We start from the raw sequence: 21,795 nt of genomic DNA, 5'->3' as shown, positions 1-21,795 counted from the left end.
TGTTGTATTCCTACCTGGAGTTTCCATTGTTGTCTTCTAAATCATTTATGTAGGTCAGGAATAATAGAGGGTCAATAACACTTCCTTGGGTAAAGCCAGATCTATTTTACTTTAAGCCTGCAAACAGTTATTATGAACTGTGATATTTCTAATAGGAAATTAAAATCCCATCACACAACTGAGATGATACTGTATAGGTATGCAGTTTAATTAGAAGTCACTTGTAAGGAATTGTGTCCAAAGCTTTCTTGAATTCTAAAAATATGGAATCAATTTGACATCCTTGGTCAACAGTATTCGTTATTTGTGAGAATAATTGTGTTTCATAAGATAGACATTTTCTGAATCCATGTTAGCTATTTATCAACATATTGTTTTCTTTGTGGTGATTCATAATGTATGAGCACAGTATATGTTCCAAAATCCTACTGGAAATTGATCGTAGTGATTTGTGTCTGTAATTTAGGGTGGATTAACCCTATTTCCTTTCTGGGTGTTGGTGTGCCTTTTGCAACTTTCCTGTATTTGGGTGTGGACCTTTCTATGAGCAAGTGGCTGTATATAATTACTAAGTATGGAGCTATTTTATCAGCATATTCTGAAAGGAACCACACAGGTATACAATGTGCACCAGGAGCCTTGCCTTTCTTAAGTGTTTTAGGCTGCTTTGCTACACCGAGGATATCTACATGTAAGTTACTCATGTTCTAGATCTGAATTCTGGAATATTTACTTCATCTTCTTTTGTGAAGGAATTATGGAAAACTGTGTTTAATAAGTCTGATTTCATGACACAACCATCAGTAACATCACAGCCCCAGGCTGTGGCTAAGCCATGTCTCTTCAGTATCCTCCCTTCCAGGCGTGCTAGGATTGTTTCTGTGTCTACCTACTTCCCATGTTTGTCACTTTCCTGAGATACTTAAAAAAAAAAAAAAAAACTTAATCCCTTCCACACAGCCCCTACTACCTGTGGTACCATTCCCTGCACGTAAATCCTGGTTTCTCTTTCTGACCACTACTGATGAATAAAGAGAGGTAGTGTTAAAATAAACAATATATTCACTGTTAGCATAGTTGCTTCTTAGAAGAAGAAAAAAAGGGAAAAAGCCTAAAAAATTCTTCCTTATATATCTTAGATCGTTGTGAAAGTAGTGTCTGGATGTATTTCTGTCAGTAAACTTTTACCAATGGTATCAAGCTCAGCTTTAAATCTAACAGTGGGAGGAGTGGGGGGAGGAGGTAGGCAGGTATCATGAGGTTCATTACTCCTCCCAAAAAACATTTGAGTAGAAGCATTTATATATTTTCATACACCAGCTTTCAATTTCACACCCAACTTTCAGAGAATAAGTAGTGTGACAACTACAAGTCTCAGAAAAAGGATACTTCTCAGTTGCTTGTATGGGCGATTGTCAATGTGGATGGGCTTACAATTGGACCAGAAACATTCTAGCTAGCTAAAGGTGCACATTCAGTGGCTGATCGTACTAGCTATGGACAACAGATCTGATGTGATTCATAGGTTCACCGGTAGAACAAACAACCTACAGGAAGCTGAATAGGGGGGGGGGGGGGGGGGGGGGGGAGAAACAGAAAGGCTGACTTCCCAAGCATAATGAAATACTGATAATCGTGGATGCATATTCCAATTTCATGCTGCATAAATTATATCATTATGAGAATTTGTTACTGTTAAGGCAATTACACACTAATGTGGCCATGGCCATGACCAACAGCTGACCACGGCCACAGCTAATACATCCAGGGCTACAGCTGGCCAGCATGACTGGCAGTCGACTGGCTGCAGTTCAGTCGCATGATGGGGATTGCAGAAATAGCTACATCTGTGTACCTCTGGAATCTTAAGATGACGAAAAAGAAGAAAACAGAGTTGGTACAGCCTATGTTGCAATCATACTCTACAAATGGAGTGTTTTCTTTATTTTTTCTTGTTTTTACTGTCACTATTCTCAAGCTAGAAGTTTTTCAGAGTGGACATTGGGAATAATGGCAAATAAGTGCAGGATCTCTCACAAGCCCCACAATGTAAACGTTGATTTTCCTGTAGACATTGTTAAGCCCTGTTGTATTCTAATAACTGTGTATGAAACAGAGATGTTGTACTATTCATAGATCCATTTCATGGATTTTCTTAGATTCATGAGGATATTAAACAATGAATATGGACACTGAGATTCAATTCACAGTATAGAAATGTATTTAACAATTATTTTGCAGATGAAGTCGCTCTGCCATGGTAGTTGGATTACATTCACCAAGTTATATGTACATTTTGTGTGAATGAAATATAAAATAGGGACAAAAACTTAGAGGTTCTATGGTGTTGTTCATTTGCTGCCACTGAACATCAAAGTCATTAAATCCTACATTTTCTTTTTTATGTTTTTAACAGGGTATTTGGTTAACAAGTCCCGCAGAGTAGGCTTCTTCCTAAATGTTATAATAAATTTTTCCTTGTCAAATACCATGGTGAAGAAATATTATTGTGCAGAAATGTGTCACTAAATAAATAATCAAATGTAAAAAAACACATGCAGTTGAAACTGTGTTGATGGCTGACCACACATTGGCCATCTGGCAGTCAGCTGCATTGTGTGTTGCACGTTCGCCTTCCATGTAAACCTGGTTGCATTTGACCAGCTGCATGTCTGGCTGTGACCATGGCCACACTAGTGTGCCACTGCACTGCAATTCTTAAATTAACTGCATGATATTTATTCATCTCAAATTTTCAGATGAAGAAGGTATGTACTAAGTACTGATGTAAGCATTATTATTCTTATCTACACTCTTATTATATTAAAACTTTTATATTTTTTATTGTTAGAATTATTAAAATCATAGGGATCTGTGGCATGTTAAAACTGTGGGGGCCTGGTGCCTGCAAGTAAAATTTGGGGGTTGGGAGGTGCAGGTGGGGAGGGGGTTGGGGGAGGAGGGTGACAGTAGCACACTGTGATCCTCTTATGCAGAACCCAAACACTAGATCTGCACCTGATAAAAGAATTATTTTTAGCCTTTCCTTTTTCTGCATTTTCTTTTAAATTGTGTTTTTGATGCAGCAGGCATGATGGGAACTAGTGCATCTTTAAACTCAGTGCTTTCTTTCTGACTAATTAAAAATGCTGTTTGAAATTTGTGAATGTATATTTGTGTGTAAAAGACAAAAATTTTGAGTATGTCACAGATTTTTTATCAAAGAAGTACAACATTAAAGGGAGAAACTATTTCAATTAAACTATGAAAAAACATGCAAGAATCATGGCAAAAAATAATATCTTAGCAAATATACCTGAAAATAAAAGTCCATACATTCTCGGAGATTGGTTTTCTCTGGATAGCACTTATGTTCTCTCATATAGAAGCCCAATGCATAATTTCTATCTGCAGCTTCACGTTCTGACAGGAAAACTGCATTGTTGAAACCTAATGGTTCACCTCCTGCCATTCTCTACATACAGACAACACAAACACCTCAAATTTATTTCTTTGGTACCATTAATAATGTAATGAAATATTTTCAGACTAATATCAATGTGATAATTTACCTTGAAATAGTTCATTGTGAAATCAAACTTCTCAGCTAATGTCATTTCTGGTTTCACAAGTGTCTTTAATAACGCGCACACAAGAATAGCTCCAGCATTTATCATAGGATTATGAGGCTTCTCTGAAAAAAGTGGTACGGCAATATAAGTGAATCACATTTATTCTTTCACCCTTTCTGCTATCATGGCTTTTACAAGCATTAAAGAAGAACATACCACAGTTTGCTTCTGAGTGAAGTTACATTGTTAATGAAAAAAATTTCCATCTGTGCAAAACAAAGAGCCCAAAAAAATCATTTGAGCATGTAAAGTTACATAAATACTTTGTTTAATATATTAGACTGAAATGGCTACTGAGTAGTACAAAGGAGGAGCAGCAACTTTTTTAGTTGGTTTTCTCCTAATATACATAGACATACAGAAGTGTATAAAGTAAATTAGAAATAATTTCCATAATTATCAGCATGAGTAAACTAGCATTAGTCATAATTTCATGCTTATACTTTACAGAACATGCTGCTCGTACTTATTAATGTACAACTTGATTCATTCCACATATCTGAAGCCTTTGCTTGATGAAGTGATTTTTGGAACTAGGTGTATGAATAAATGAATGAATTCAGATATTAGAGAGGGAATTCGCCATAAATGTGCAGTAGCCTCACTTCTGTAGCATGAAACAGCTCAGAAGATATAAAAAATCTGATTGCTTCAATCTTGTTGTCTACAATAGATTTAATGTGTGGGAGACTGAAGTGAAAAGTTTTCAGGTAACCCAAGAAGTTCCATAGCAATCTGACAGTACATGGCATAATATGCAAGCAAAGTCTAGCAAGAAAGGTTTTAAAGATATCATAAAGGTTTTATTTCTGGGTAGTGGTCATGGAAGCAGAATATCAGAACTGGTGCAGAACTCTTTGGTAACTGATTACTGTGTAACTAGTGTTTTTAAATCAAGTGCAGGGCTCAGTGATGTCATTTGTAATTTAGTGTTTTAGAGGAACATTCCTGGAAAAGCAGTTCGCACTAACATGAAGACTGTCACTTTTTGAGCTGTATGATATGACCTGGATTGCACATTCTGTCAAATGTGTTAAGACAAAACTTGGAAAAATGCTCAGGGGAGAGGGATGATCGCACGTGGGTGTAACTGATGCATCATCACTTACTTGGTCACACCTACATAACACAGTTTGCATTCGGACGCTTCTGGTGAGAGGCTAGAGCTATTTGCATTGCTAATTGCAGAAGCATCCAGTATGACCAAAGCAGTGGTTTCAGATGTGTTCCCTACCTCTTTTACAGGGTAACTTCATTCATAAGACAGGGTGCAGAATATACGTAGTATCAGTTGTGACAACTGCTAATAATGCAAAACACTCTATCTTAGACAAAGCTATGGATATTAAAGAAAGTGCATTTAGTGCTTCCATGAGAAGCCTCATTAATAAAAAGATAAACTTCTCAAATACATAGCAGAAAATGAAGGGATACATGGAATATCAACAGACTTTTTGTGCATGTCAGAGTATTGCAAGGAAGTCACTAAAATTGAACACATTCACCTTGATGGATACAAGCTTCTATTGTGCTGTTGTACAACTCGTAATAAGAGGGAGAGCAACTGTACGTGCAAAAAATGAATTCAAATGCCAACCCCTTCAGGTTAGTGAATACTGTGTTAAAAAGCTCTTTAAACACTGTGCCACAGTAGTGGATCAGAAAACACACAAATTGTAACACTGACACTTTACAGGTCACCAGCAGGAAATATGCTGAGCTCCATAAAGCAATTACAAACAGTTTTAATAATGTTATGCAGACTTAACTTGTTAAACATTGTTTGTGGAGTCTTTAATGTTGATTTTCCATCAGATAATACTCACAAATAGACCTAGTGTTATTGATGTCCAGCTTTGTATTACTGTACACAGTGAAATTCCCAATGAGGACTGAATGGCATAGTGCAACAGCCACAGACAATTTGTTTTTAGCCCAAACAACCTGCAGTGATTTAACTGTAAAATCAACAGTGATCGTATTATTAACAAACTTTTGTCAAGGTCTGTCCAGGACTGTAGCTTATAGGCCAGGAATAGTTTTGTTAGTAAGAAATCATCTTCAGGCACCTCATTTAATTTTTTTATTTTAGACCAGGGAATTTTGGAATTATAACTCAATTTTCAAAAACCATACTAATTTTCCTGGGTAGTACATCTGCTTCAGTTTATCACTTATTGTTAGCAGTAAATGAATTACATAAGTATTATTTTTATGTGAAAAATGTCTCAGGCAAGGCACATGAAATAAAACTATTATTAATGATTATCTTCTTTTGGCTAAGAAATGTTCACCTTGTATATCAGTGAAAAACTTCCACATTTGCACTTACACAACAAATAATGTAAGTTTTTTTATGGCTGACCTACATTATTCGAACAACACACTTTAAATTGTGATACTAGAATGTACTAAAGTAGCAACCATCATATTATTACCACATAAACCAATGAAATAAAATAAATTTTTTCAAATTATAATTATTTTAACATTCTTATTTTCCATGTAAAACTAACAACTATGTCATTCATTTCTGCTCTCTGATAAACTGAAACAAATTAAATGTCCAAAATCATTAATATGGTCCATGAAAACAGGAAAGTAAAATATTGTGTGAAGCCTATTATTAACAAAAATATTCTAAATCAATGTGTCAGTGGTCTGTCTACGATGGCTAAATGTTAATTGTAAGATATAATGATCAGTTAGGTACAGATTGTATTGCAGAATCATAACTAATGATTTGATCACAGTGCCATGATAACAATGGTGGGGCGAAATGTATAAAGCTGACAGGAGACATGGAAAATTTCACTCTCCTAAATGTATTCCTACAGCACTTTTGGTCTTAATTTGCCCTAAAACCAATGATTATAAAACTGAACAGAAGCAAGGATAATGAATGAATGGATAACTCTTTGGATTAGAGTATCTTGAAACTTAATAAAACAGTCAAGATTGCAAATAATCATTTATTTTGTTGTGATCATTTATTTATATGCTATTACTTGGTGGAAATGAATGAAAGTGCAGGAGCATGTTGCCAGAGATCTCCCAGTCATGCACTGAGAGTTGGATGTAGCATGGCTTGAGGTCCGCAAGACTATATCCCCAAATGCCACATGAGTTAGCGTGTGTCAATTAGTGAGCAGTACTGCTGTTCTTCATAACAACATAGACCAGAGACAGCTTTTGAATGACTTCATGTGGGGAAGAATCATCGGGAAATAGGAAGAAGGATGAAGTATGATAAGTGGCATTGTCCTATGAGCACGGAGAGCATTCTGAACTACAGGCACTAGTGCCCACAGGAGAGGAGGTGGTTGGCAACTGTCAGCTACAGCAGCAGATGATCGCTTTGTGCGACAGGCAAGAAGGGACCCACATCAAACAGTGGGTGCAATTGTAGGCACATTTAATGTGACCACAAGGAACACCATCTCACAATCCACAGTGGCACAGAAACTGCAGGGAGGTTGTCTCTTTACTGCATGACCAGCATGTTATGTTCCAGTCACACCTGTGCATTGGCGGTACTGCTTATAATGAGGGACAGGACCAACAAGGAATGGGGTTGCGTGAGAACAGATCAGTCTGATCACTGAATTGGGACATATCCTCATATGTGTTGTTGAACATGATTGTTTCTGTGATCCATTTGTCGTGGTGTGGGGTGGTATAATGTTGCATAGGCGTACTGACCTGCAAATATTTGAACACAGTTGGCTCAGTGGTCAACAAGATTGTAAGAATGTACTCCATCCCCATGTGTGTCTTTTCAGGGATGCATTCGGCCCTGATTTCTTTTTTAGGGTTCCACCGCTCAATCGGTAAAAACAGTACTCCTATTGGATCACTTAGTTGTCTGTCTGTCTGTCTGACTGACTCACTATTAAACAATCTTTTTCTCAGGAATGGATAGGTGTATCAAGTTGAAATTGATGCGACATACTAAAGTCCCTTGGCAGTGTAAAAAACTGAAGCTTCTACTGCAATTAACTCAAAAGATATGGTTGTATATGTCACACATTTTGCTACTTGCAAACTCACCCCTTAAAACTTGTAATGTAGCACCCACTGACTTGGGATTATGCATCTTGGCAAGAAACAGAGCTTCAATGCACAACTAAAGGAAAAGGCTCTGAAAATTGTTAATCTGTAATTATATCACATGAAAAAAACTGTTTTTTTCATTTGATTACTGACTGTCTGTCTTTTAAAACCCCTTTTCATCAGGAAAGGGTAGCTACTCAAGTTAAAATTTATGTCATATACTAAGGCCTACGATCCCTTGGTGATGTAAAGCTTTTAAACTTCTAAGTTAATGCAATCAAAAGATTGCCATGTATTTTAATACTCACAAACTCAACCATCAAAACCTATGGAGTACTTCCATTGACCTAGAATTATGAAATTTGGGAAGAAGCAAGTTTTAACAATAAAAGTAAAGAAAAAAATATGAAAACTTATCATTTGTAAGTGTCCCACAGGAAAAAAATTGTCATTTGTTATCCATCTGTCTGTCTGTCCATCCATATGTTAAGATTCATTTTTCTCAAGAATGAGTAGATGTATCAAGTTGAAATTGATGTCATATACTAAGGGCTAAGGCCTATTGGCAATATAATAAGTGTAGGCTTCTAAGTCAATGAAATCAGTTGATTGGAATCATGAATTTTTGGCAAGAAGCTAAATTTCACAGCACAAGTAAAAGAAAAAAAATCTGAAATTTGTAATTATATCACACAAAAAAAGTCATTCGTTATCCAATTATCTGTCTGTGCATCTGTTAAGACTTCTTTTTCTCAATAACAGGTAGACATATCAAGTTGAAATTTTGTCACATGCTAATGTTTATAGTCCCTTGATGGTGTAAAAAAGTTAAGCATTTAAGTCAATGCAATCAAAAGATACAGTCATTTATGACACAAATGTGATACTCACAAATTCACTCATTAAAACTATAGGGTACTTCTTATTGATCTAGACTCATGAAATTTGGCAAGGTTTCAAAGTACAAGTAAAGGAAAAAATTGAAATTGTTAATTAGTAATTGTCACATAAAAATATTTCAAACCTGAACTAGTCTCAAAAGTCTTGGAATTGCTGGTATCAATATTTTGCCAGAACCAATGTCAATAACAGGCAAAAATAACTGAGATTCTTGATTCCCAAGATCAATGAACTGTCTATATACATAATTAAGTTTGTATGGAACCTTCAGAGGCGAGTTCTACTCACACCTGTCCAATTTTTATGGATGGCAATGTGCAACCATATCAAACAGCAGCTCTTGGAGGAGCTGTTGGAACAGGAGGATATGCGGCAAGTGGAGTGACCTGCCCGTTCCACCAGCTTAAATTCCATAGAGCATGTGTGGGATGCAGTGGAGAGATGTACTGCAGCATGTCCACATGCACCAACGGCCATGCAGCAGTTGTCAATCACACTGGCGGGGGAATGGAAAGTCCTACTACAAGAACTTCTTACCAACCTTATGGTAAGCATGGAAGCACACTGCAGAGCGTACAGTGAAGTCCATGGTGATCACTTACCCCACAAAGAGCAATATCCCATCTTTTGTAATGTTCAGCAGCCCATCCTAAATCACATTGACTTCAGTAAATGTATTGTCTTTGAATAAAAGTGTCATTTCTGTTTGTCTTATTCTGTATTTCTTTCAGTTACCTTTTACACTATACTACAGGATTTCTTTCCATGTGTGATAAAAGTTTCATCAAGCTAAGTTACTTGGCAGTGACACGTCGTGCAAAAATGTCCTTTCATCCTTAAGTTTTGCAAACAAATGTAGATGCATTAGATTTACTTGTACAGAGACTTGCAACAATGTTAGTTTAAAAATAGACCTGACCTCTTTAATGATGTCCACAGTGAAACTGCTCTCAGTGACAATGATTACCAAAGGACAAAGGACAACTAAAACAAATATATTTATATGTTCAGCAAACTAAACAAATGGCAGTAGTGTCATTTGTTAGTGAGAAACCTAAAACATTTATCTCTGGATGGTTGAATGTAGGAGAACTGTGGCCCAAATTTAAAAGAGTAGTTGACCACACCCTTGATAGATATGTACCTATAGATACATGTGCGTCTACAGAACTGTACATGGTGGAAGGGACCCTCTGTGGTGCACTGTCACTGTAAAGAAACTTCTAAAAAAGTGGATACTACTGCCTAATTGTGTAAAATGAAACATAGGCCTACTATAGACACAGAGCTGCTGAATGAAATGTGTTTGGCTATCAAGAGGGAAGTGTGTGAAGTGTTAAACAGCTATCGTAACAAAATATCATTGAATGAGTTCTCACAAAACTCAAATACATTTTTGACGACTGACTTATAGTCCAGCTTTTAGATAACTGTACATCAAGCGAAAGCCTTTTCTAGGTTCTTGGGATTCTTACAAAAATTTCCCAATATGATAACTCCTTAATGGTCCTGATAATTAAAATCAGTTTCACTTGATCACAAGTCACACTGCAAGACACAAAAATAATTTTCATGTAGGTTTTGCCTCCTTGTTTAGAATTCAGAGTGGAGTTCACTCTGGTACAAAGGTTCAATAAGATCCTATCTAACATAAAGCAACAAATAGAGGATTCCTACAAATTCAAAATAAAACTAGAAATTATTTAATTTGTCACCCTTTCTGAAATTTATCTGAATATATAGAGTGAAACATTTAAAATTTTCCTTTTAAATCTGCATTACAAGTAGTGATGTACATAATTACTTTCTTTGAAAAAACCAACATAAAATCAAGTAAATATTAAGCTACCAATAGCAGGAAAATATTTGCTATTTACTACAGCTGAGGAGCCAGCAGCTTCAGTTTCTGAGTGTTATATTTCTTTCTAATTTCATTCATTAAATGTCAGATGGTGGCGGATACATATGGGAGGTGCCCCCCCCCCCCCCCCCCCCCCACCTTGTGCACTGCTACCCGCACTGCACTGCCCCTGCGTCATTCGTTCATTCATTCATTTCTTTCATCAGTCAACTCAACTGAATCGAATTATCGAGTACAAGGTGCAACAATAAAGCATTGAGACTGATTTTCTTTGCAAGATGTGGCAACCCTGCAGGCTAGCATAGGCACAATATCTTTGACCTTGGTCTATAAGCTGCTTCTAGTCCAAGCAGCACATCGATGCAACTGCTCAGTTGTGAGTTGTGCTGTAATAAGTTAACACGTGTTTGTGTCTCTCATCACGGAAATGGAAGCGCATAATATTGTGCAACGTTATGCTATTTCATTTTGCGTTAAATTGGGTGAAAATGTGATGACAACTTACGGTAAGCTTCAGAAGGCGTTTGGAGAGGAGATTATGTCAAGAGCTCAAGTTTTTCGTTGGCATAAAATGTTTAGTGAAGGCAGAACGAATGTTGAAGATGAAGACTGCAGTGGACGACCATCAACCTTATGGACAGATGTCAACTTGGCCAGGGTGCATGAACTCGTACAATCTGATTCAAGATTATCCATGAAAATGATTGCAGAAGAACTGAACATCAATCGAGAAATGGTTCATCTAATAATAACTGAAGATCTTGGTATGAGAAAGATTTGTGCAAAAATGGTCCCCAAAGATCTCACACCACAACAGCGAGAAACACAGAAAAATGTGGCAGCCGATCTGTTAGAGTGAACAGAAATCAATCCAGTATTGTTGAGCCATGTTATCACTGGTGATGAAAGTTGGTTTTTTGAGTATGATCCAGAGACAAACACCAAAGTTAACAATGGTGTTCAAAGGGACCATCCAGACCAAAAAAAGCTTGCATCTCAAAGTCAAAAGTGAAATGCATGCTTGTGTGCTTCTTTGATTCCAAGGGAATCGTTCATAAAGATTGGGTGCCCCCTGGACAAACATTTAACCAATATTAGTACAAAGAAATTTTAGAAAGACTTTGTAAAAGAGTTCTTCATGTTCATGCCAACATAGCTGATAATTGGATTCTGCATCACGATAATGCGCCATCCCATACTGCTCTGTCAGTACAGCAGTTTTTAACCTCAAAACAAATTTCAGTACTATCACAGCCACCTTATTCACCAGATATCACTCCGTGTGACTTTTTTCTATTTCCAAGAGTCAAAATGGCGGTCAAGGGACACCATTTTCAAAAAACACGAGATGTCCAAAAAGCTGCGATGAGGGTCTTGGGGGATATTACAGAAGATGAGTTCCAGAAATGTTACCATCAATGGCAGAAGCACTGGAAAAAGTGTGTGCAGTCAGAAGGAACTACTTTGAAGGAGACAACACTAAACTTGACTAAAACAGTGAGCAACATTTTTTTCTCATCAGTCTCATTACTTGTACTTTCCTATGTGGCATGCACATTCGCTTCATCGTATTTTGTACGTTTCTGTCTGGCACATAGGGATCGACTTCATGGCTTAGCTCTGTTGAAAACTCACCTTGACATTGATTGCCCTATTGACAATGTAATTAACCAATTTTCCAGGAAGAACAGGTGCACAGAATTCATCATTTAAGGAAGAGAACCACAATTGTAACTTTTTTATATCATAAGATGGCAATGTCTTGTATATGCATATAATCAGTTTAAATAAAACTACCTTAAACTTTGCATGTGACTTTATTTTTTATAATGGTAAAAGATAAAAGTAGCGCAAGATATCTTTACTCCCCATCCTTGATGTTTTTCTGTATCCACCACTGCCATGAGCAGAAATAGTATTAAGCAATATAATGATAGTTAACTGTTACTACAGTATACAAATTAAAATTCTTCAATTTGCTCTTCTTTAATTAATTTATACTTCTTTCACATTCCCCATCCCTGAAGGTTTTCCCTCATTGATGGTATGCAAAGAACACAAAAAATGAATGAATGAATGTCCATGGACTGAAAGGAGAAAACTAGCATGCGAACAATGTAAATAAATGCTGACAAGAGCACTGGAGGAACACAGAAGATTAGATTAGATTAGATTTACTTTCACTCCAATTGATCCATAGTGAGGAGGTCCTCCAGGGTGTATAACATGTCAGAAAAACAATAATACGTGACAAATATTTACAACGAAAACAAATAAGCTAATGTACCTTCCACAGGTCCCAAGTGGAATGATCGCCCCACCCCCCCTTTTATTTTTTTTATTTATTGTTATTTTTTTTAATGAACACTATATGAAAAGATCATTTTAAACACTCATTTACTACTACAATACTTATTTACAATGAACACATTACTGCACTGAAATGGTGCAGAAGTTAGATTGTGCTATATATAGACACACACGCGCACGCACACACATACACACACACACATCAGTTGGTTGTACTGAGAAATTCATCAATGGAGTAGAAGGAGTTGGCCACCAATAAATCCTTTACATTTCTCTCAAACTGAATTTCATTGGTTGGTAAGCTTTTTTTGGCTGCTGGCAAGTTATTGAAAATGTGTGTTCCTGAATTATGCACACCTTTTTGTACAAGAGTAAGTGACTTTAAATCCTTGTGAAGATTATTCTTATTTCTAGTATTGATTCCATGAACTGAGCTGTTGGTTTGAAAAAGTGATATATTTTAATGACAAATTTCACTAAGGAATAATAAGCTAGAATTATGTTTTTTTTTTTTTTTTGTTTTTCCCTCAAACTGAAGGTTTGTCTCAATCCTACTCTCTCTTAAAACTTGGTTTCTTTCTGTTCTCTCTACTGTAAAAGAGGGTCTTATCTGAACCCTATAACCACTGGTATTTTATCGCTCATGACAGTGCCTCCCCCTTTAACTTTCCTGCTATTTTCCCAGCCAGTTTACCCTTCCCTTTCCTGTTGAGGTGAAGGCCACCTATTGATGGAATCAACAGGAACCACACCAATGTGTGACCCTGCACATGACATAAGCAGCCATTCTTAAGAACAGATACAAACTCAATACTAGTATGCTTCGGTGCTGATGCAATCTTTGCCAGGTCACACTCTATACTGTACCCAGGATATCTGTCAATACTATTACCTGGCCCACCCGCTATAACCATGGTGTCTTCCTTAGTGAAATCTTTGTAAAGTGATCCTAAATCCTCTGTCACCTGCTCCAGACCAGCACTAGGTTTAAAAACATGGGTGACCTGGTATTCTGATCCTAGTTCATCCACCACGAAACTGTCAAAGTTCTAGGCCTGTTCCTCCTGTTGCCTGTTGCCACTTCCCACCTCTCTTTACCCTTCTCCCTCCTTAACCTGTCAAGATCTCCCCTGGCATTGTCTAACTCAGCCTGAAGGAAGGAAGAATCAATTTATTCCCTAATAAACTCCTTGATAATTCATTTAGAATACTATAAGATGACATCCCACACTGCTTGCAAAATACCTTCAGAACAGAGGATAATTTTAAAATACAAGTTTCTGAGTTCACAATGCCTTATTCTTTTATGTGTGGTACTCACTATTGTAATCCAGCACTAGTTCATTGAAATTTCGGCCACTAGGTTCCTGGCCTACATACTGGTGAACAACATTTGCTCCAAGCTGCTCAAGTGCTATTCCATATGTAAGGGGTTTGCTGAAGAAAAGAAAAACTGGGTCAGTTTCACATGTTTTTATACCAATAGTTTGTACAAGAAAAAATCTTGAAAATGATTTTATGACAGTCTCCGTTACACATCATCTGCAACATACTATGGAGAAAAACTGACATTGTGTTTTAGAAAGATAAAACGTTTTTATTACACATACAACTATACGTAACAGTGTTGCTATTAAACTCATTCCACTGCATTTGCTGTAATATGGACCAGTGAAGAAAGATTGACCTTTTTTTTCAAATGTCTTCCTTTTATCTAACAATATTCTTTGTCAAAATTACATTCTTCCAATTTCTTGTTTTCTTTACTAGTTGACAAGTCTAGTTTAGGTAATAAGTATATCATATTGAAAGTCGTATCAATCACCAGAAAAAATGTTGCTCTCATTTGAAGCCTAATGTAATCCTACCTATTATGTGTGAAATAATTGTGTCTGAGGTAATTTAGCTGAGAATATACTGGCTGGACAGGAAGTAGGTGCCTGATATAAATACATAGTAGCTTTAAAAAAATTAGTACATTGTTTAAAAACAATTGTGTCTCTTTCTCTGCATTGGTAGAAATTGACATTCATGGGCAAATGTCTGTCAGTGTATGAATGGACTCAGGTGGACTCCTGATATGAAATATGGCACTCTGTGATAGTGGTACAAGAAGAGTGAGGAGCTGTGCATGGGCCTCACACTATTTTGCATCTAAGGACCATGAGGAATTGCCATACAAAACTGATGAGTATGAGATCTTTCGTGGATGTTGCTAGATGTTGCCATCCCAGGACATCCATGTTAGAGGAAAATGTACAATTGATACAGAAAGTGTTCAACTGAAGCCCCAAAAAATCAGCCTGTCAGTCAGCCCATGAAAATGGGCTAACACAATAGACAATCCAAAATGTCACTGAAAAGGAGTTAGAATTTTATTTGTGGAAGTCACATTATTGTTTGCAGAAAATTGTGACTGTTAGATGGAATATGGAGAAATCATGATTACTGGTTTAGACACTTTCCAAAGTTGTTTTCAAACATAATCTGGAGTGATAAAGTTGTGTTTCATGGGGAAGATTTGCAACCTCCCGTAATTCCCATTACTGAGTGAAAGATACCCCACATGCCACTGTTGATAAAATGCATCATCTTATGGGACCAGTGTAGTTTGGTTGGCTTGGTATGAGAGCAAAAGAACTTATCAGTCTGTCCCTTCTTCACAGCACAATGGAGTCACACCTGTACCTAGCTGTGCTGGAAAACCAGGTTTGGCCAGTTGTTCCATGCACAACAATATCAATGACCTCATGTTTGTGTAGGATGCTGTCCTACCATGTTTTGCAGTCAGTGGAAGGAAATTGCTTGAAAATCATTTTCCAGGACATATGTTGGATCACCACAGTCCTCACAAGAAGCCAGCATGGAGCTCTTATCTCACGTGATTCAACATCTTGGATGAAAGAAAAAGTATATCAGACCAAAAAATCACATATGCTGGAAGATTTGGAAGCTTCCATCTGGTGTGTTCTCACCTAAGTACCACAGGAAATCATGTTGATGTCAGTTGAGAACATTCCCAAAAAAAAATGGAGAAACTACTGGAAAATCAGCATTCCTGTGTAGAATTGGCACTGTAGAAATAATTTGTACCATTCTGCTGTGCATAATAAATCTTTTTTCAATAAAATAAACCACTTATTTTGGGAAATATTAGCAGTTTCCAATAGACACCTACTTCTCCACCAACCCTATATGCAACTATAGAATCCAGAGGCTCGGCAATTTTTTTTAGCAAGACTAATAACATTTACTTATAACTTATTATGTAATGTATGTTGACTCCTGTATTTTCATCTGGTGTCAGCTGGAATTTTGTCAAAGTTTTTATTGCCAGATCTCTGTTTAGGCACAATGAAATTGTTCCGGACCATGCCTTTATGGCTTTTTAACATGACTAATAAATTTACATATAACTTATTTTGTAGTGTATATTGTCTCCCATATTTTCATCTCGCCTCAGTTGCAATTTTCTCAAAGTTTTTATTGATTTCATGAGCTAAATCTACTATAATATTGGCTTCATTACTTCAGGCACTAAGCCCTTAAGACTCTGATGAAATCCTGACACATTCCAAAGAGCAATGCAACTGCAATTAATATTTCTGTACATAACATTTGTGTTACCTGTGGATGCATTTGCTTGTTAGCCTATTACATGTTATGAGATGAAAGAAATTTGCCCATTTAGCTTTGTTCAGTGTTTGTACTTGGGACCTGTCAAAACTACACTCTTTGGCTGCATTTGTTTCAGATTGTGACATTAAGGGATTAAATTATATGATATTATACGATGCAACTCACTTATACATCAGTCCCATATCTGAGGGAGAAACACTAAGATTTAGCTAATAATTTTAGTGTCCCTACTGTAAAGAACTTTACAGCTTCTGTCAGACCACTGACTCATTCATTCAAGGAAATCAGTGAGTGGCATACTGATCACTGGAGGTAACCATAGATGATGATTACTGATTATGAATTCATCCCTGTATCAGCTGTTGAATTTATTAGACTAGCCACAACTTAGAAGCATACAGCATTCCACTAAGCCTATAGAAACTAAAAGTACCGTGGTATCATTAACTGCATATTAGTGCTTACAATGAAAACATCTCAGAATTTTTTTTAGTGGTGCCACAAAGATGTACAGAACAATGGCACAATATCATGTCTCGTCTTCTGTCACTGTAAATCTGTAAATGAATATTGTTGTTAAGCTCTTACTAAATACTTTGGCACCTGGTGATTCTTACATAAACATACCAACACATTTACTCCCCAGTGGTATTTGTGGTATTTGAGACCAATAGGAAGAGTGAATTTAGGAAGCACTGTTCAATTCACAACCACACTAGCAGAAATATAGATAAGTTTCTGTGTAGATTTTGCATCCTTGACTAGGATTGAAAAGTTTTTTTTCTTTTTTTTTTTCTTTTTTTTTGCCTACTGTAAACATCAGATAGGATACGGAAAATCCTCAGATATTAAGAAACAAAGTACATGAGTATCTTTTTAGAAATTCCTTCAATAATTTATTAGAATACTTGTAGTTGGGGGAAATAGATTTAAGTTAATACAGATTTTTAAATTTTGCAGTATATAGACAGTTACAGTGGGCCCTCAGATCAGTAAAGTTACATAAATGCATAGTATGAAACAGGAAACTGAAAGCAGCAACCGAGTGTAATTTAGTGTAAGTGTAAGAGGAGGAGTAGCAGCAACTTTTTTTTGTTTTTTTTTATGAGTTCCTTTTTTTCTAAATATACATCTACAAAGTAATGTAGAGACAATTTCCATAATTACTAGTGGAAGAAGAGTAAGCAGTTGTCATTATCTGTTGTTATAAGGGAGAGTCAAATGAAAATGAAACAGAGCGAAAAAGTAACTTAACTATTATTTCAAAAGTAATCACTTAACTGTTAATAAATTTATCCACTGTGAGACAAAATGGTCAATGCCTTCATGGGAAAATGTTTGCAGTTGCCTGAAGAACCACGATTATACCCAGGTGTGCACTTCTTTGTCTGAAGCAAATTGATGGCTGTGAATGTCTTCTTCAGTGCCCCAAAAATACAGAAACTACATGGGGAGAGATTGATATGGTATGCAGGATGTGGAAGGGCTTTCCAAAAAACTTCAGCAGCATACTCAAAATATTGTTTCAAAGATGCGGCAGCACCTTTTTTTGGGAAGCCCTCACACAACCTCCATGGAGTACCAATCTCTCCCCAAACAGTTTGCATATTTTTGGAGCCTGAAGAAAGACATTCATGGCCATCAATTTGCATCAGATGAAGAGGTGCACACCTAGGTACAATTGTGGTCCTGTTGGCAGCCATAATCATTTTTTAATGAAGGCATTGACCACCTTTTGTCCCACAGTTGGATAACTGTATTAGTGGTTATGGCAAATACTTATGAAATAATGAACAGTTTACGTAACATTTTTTTTCAACCTGTCTCATTTTCATGTGACTGCCCCTTATACCATACTTAACAGAAGTTGTCTACATTAGCCACTTCTGCCTGTTAACATATAACTTGACTTTTTCCACATACCTGAATGGAACATGAAGTATGAATTAATTAATTAAGTACCATTGTAATATATATGGCTAACATAAATTGCATCAAATACTTTCACACTAGAAGCGTCATTGCTTTATGAACAAAAGCAGATAATACTTTCACTTACAAAATATTCACAGATACACTATCCAGTCAAATTAATGTGACCACCTGTCGAAAGCTTGAGTAACCACCTTTTGGCACTCAGATCACTGTGAGACATGTAGGAAGAGAATCAATGAGGTTCTGGAAGGTACTGCCAGGAACATGGAGCCAAGCCAACTGCAGTATTGTGGCCAGATGGGTTGGGTTTCTTAGTTGAGGATCCATGTCAGGAACAGCTCAATCAAGGTGGTCCCACAGATTCCCGAATGGGTTTAAATTTTGGGAGTTTGCTGGCAATAAATCACAGTAAAATCATCCTGGTGCTCTTTGAACCACACATGTAGACTGTGAACTGTGTGACACATCTCATTAGCCTGCTGATTAATGCCATCATGCCAAGGAAAAAAGAAGTGCATGCAGGGGTGAACATCATGATCCCCAAAGATGATGTATATTTGTGCTGATCCATTGTGCCTTCTAGAATGATGAGACCACCCAGGGAATCCCACAAAAACATTCCCCAGACCATAACGCTCCCTCCTCCAACCTGAACCCTTCCGACAATTGCTGAAGGATGTTTGCTTTCAGATGTTTGAAATTGTACATGTAAACAGCCATCTGTCACCTGAAAAAGCTGCATATTGACACTCAGTGGATATCGAGTTGTAGTACTAGAATGCAAATTCCAGCCTTTGCCACTGATGAACAGCAGTCAGCAAGGCTGCATGAACCAGGTGTGGTGGCCCATATGCAGCAGCATTCACTGAATGGTTATTGAGGAGACACTGTTGATAGCCCCCAGGTTCATCTGGGTAGTCATCCGCTCAACAGTTGCATGCCTATTTGCCCATACACAATTCCGCAGCTGTTGTTCACACCCTGCCATCTGTGGCCTCTGGTGCAGCACAGTTGCCTCAGTGCCAGTTCTGGATAGTGCCGTTTTGCCATGCATGGCATACTTTAACCAAGGCAGCACACAAACTGTTTACAACCTTAGGCAATTTAGGAAATGCTTCCACTCTTGGCCTGAATTAGAATGTCAGATAAATCATTCTGTTTCCACATTATGACTATGACTGCACTGTTTCCTGCAAGCTCCTGACAAGCTTCATACGCCCTCCACACTAGTGCTGCCACCTGCCATCTATGAGTGGTTATTGCACACTGATATCGAATATAGGTGGTGGTCACATTAAGGTGATTGGACCTTATGCTACTGTTTGTAAAATATACTTTCAACTTACCTACAAGACTGTAAAGTGAATGGTATATTGACATCACCTATTGAGAATCTCTGTCCATCTATTGTGCACACACTGACTCCCCAATAATCAGGATTCATTCTTGCTAATTGTGGAATGTAGCTGGCCACCTTTTTAAAAATATGTATATCATTGTAATTAACTACTGTTTAACAATATCACAAAATAATGTTTCAAGAAATATGACATAAAAGTATATTAGTGGCAGTAAAAGCATATAAAATTTCCCCAAAAGATGTAAAAATAAAAGATGAATTATAAAAAAAAATCCATTATGTTACTACAGGACAAATAATATTAATATCACTTTCAATCAATGTCTGCTTTTTAATCTTTTAATCATACTTTAATATGAAATACTCCTATATTTGCTTCTGCAACAGAATCACATTGAGATTTATGTATTTATGGTGGCAGGTAATTTCTGCAAATATTGTAAAGTTAATTTCAGTTTTCTCTCTTTCTTCTGTTTATATAAACAAAAATGAGGGAAGCAACTATCCACTTGTAGCTGAATGGTGCAAGAAACAGAGATACACATAACAACACAAAGGTATTATTATTTTTGAGCTACTGTAATGGAGAAGTATGGTTAGACTTTCAGAACATATTCCTCAAACAGAGAATAGGATGAAATGTTACATCACCATTAGTCTGGAAACACTTCATTTCCATGCTGGATCTCATTTTATAATACTCTTCATAAAACATTAATTATGGGGAAAAGACACAGACAGAAACAGAACATAGTTGCATGCCACATGAAATAATTTCTTACATGAAATGTTCAGAATGCCCCCTCAGGTCTGAGGTTAAATGCCAGTCTTTGGTCTTCCATTACAACAACAAATATGTTGATATGTGACTCAAATTATTGCTTTTATTGACATTAAACTCACTTGCATTAACTGTTCAAATTAGCACTATGCATTTGGTGAGCACATAACTGTTTATTATGTTAATTGCACAATTGTTTTCTGGTTCATTACAACACAAGTGTACACAAATACAGACATCATTGGCATGTATGGATCAGCATATGGTGGTGACCATGCAAGAATGAACCCTTGCTCCAACTTTCTGCAGCAGTTCAGAAAAGTATCCGTTTCCCTGGTTAAAACCCAGTCCCATAACCTGTACCTTAAATGCTGCCTAAACCATGTAATCCCTGCAAATGGCCTAACCAAAAACATTCCTTTCCCTGGACCCCTCCCTTCCTTTCAGAATGACCTTCTCCTTTTCAGATTCTGCCAGTCACCTGTCCCACACAAACCTGGTACTGCAAAAACACACTTCCATGGCACAGTCATCTCAGCACCATCTCCACTCCCTTCACAATATGCCACTACTGTGAAATCCCTACTACATACATCACATCTCTGAAACTGAATCCCTTGCTCTCCAGCAGCTGGAAGAGCATTCCAGACACCATCTCCATACGTTATCCAACATGCTGACATCCTACTGCCGCCTCGATGTCCTATCAACCCTTATCCTACCCACAGTGTTTCTCTTCACCAATCTCTCATAGCCCCAGACCCTGCCTGGTAGACCTTTTCAACTTGTCACATCCTGCAAAACTCCCTACCAACATTTCACTTAATCCAGAGCTGAAACAATCCCTGAACAAAATTATGACATTCCCCCCAAAATCCTCAGCCCACAGAAGTTTCAGTCCTATCCAAAGGACTCACTTTCAACCCTATACCCAAATTTAACCAAGCTGACTTGTCAAAGACTTATCTTCCTTCCAATCTCTGCAATGTAAACACTTCTTTGCCACCAATTCCTCCATCCAAAGCCAATCTAATCTCAGAATTGAACCCTGCCTCTCTGAGTTCATTCCACCTTCCAACTGTGAGCCTCCTCCTCTCCCACCTAACCACTCCCTGGTCACCTTTGCCTCCAACTGGCCTCACTATCCTCCCCCAAGTCCCTTACTAAGAACACTAAACTTTTAGCACAAGGAAGAATTGCCATTCACAGCCTCAAAAGAGATGCTCACCTAATAATTCTACTTGCAGACAAGGGTTCTATCACTGTCATTATGAATCAAAGTGACTCCCTGGCAGAAGGCCTCAGTCAATTGCCTGACTCCTCC

At 37.2% G+C, this 21,795-nt stretch overlaps 1 protein-coding gene across 3 annotated transcripts in view; it reads right to left on the bottom strand.

Moving 5' to 3' along the window:
- Positions 1-21,795, bottom strand: part of LOC126355378 (glutaminase kidney isoform, mitochondrial) — a 136,074-nt gene that overhangs the window by 54,497 nt on the left and 59,782 nt on the right. For all 3 annotated transcript variants that reach the window (XM_050005683.1, XM_050005676.1, XM_050005691.1), the window contains 4 exons: positions 19,677-19,804; positions 14,078-14,193; positions 3,573-3,694; positions 3,317-3,475 (listed from right to left, as the gene is read on the bottom strand). In XM_050005683.1, coding sequence (XP_049861640.1) covers positions 3,317-3,475; positions 3,573-3,694; positions 14,078-14,193; positions 19,677-19,804 — 525 coding nt within the window. The remainder of the gene's footprint in view (positions 1-3,316; positions 3,476-3,572; positions 3,695-14,077; positions 14,194-19,676; positions 19,805-21,795) is intronic.

Source organism: Schistocerca gregaria, chromosome 1 (genome assembly GCF_023897955.1).
Source record: "Schistocerca gregaria isolate iqSchGreg1 chromosome 1, iqSchGreg1.2, whole genome shotgun sequence".
NCBI classification, from domain to species: Eukaryota; Metazoa; Arthropoda; class Insecta; order Orthoptera; family Acrididae; genus Schistocerca; species Schistocerca gregaria.
Note: the sequence above shows the minus strand (reverse complement) of the source record. Positions and strands in the feature narration are given on the sequence as shown.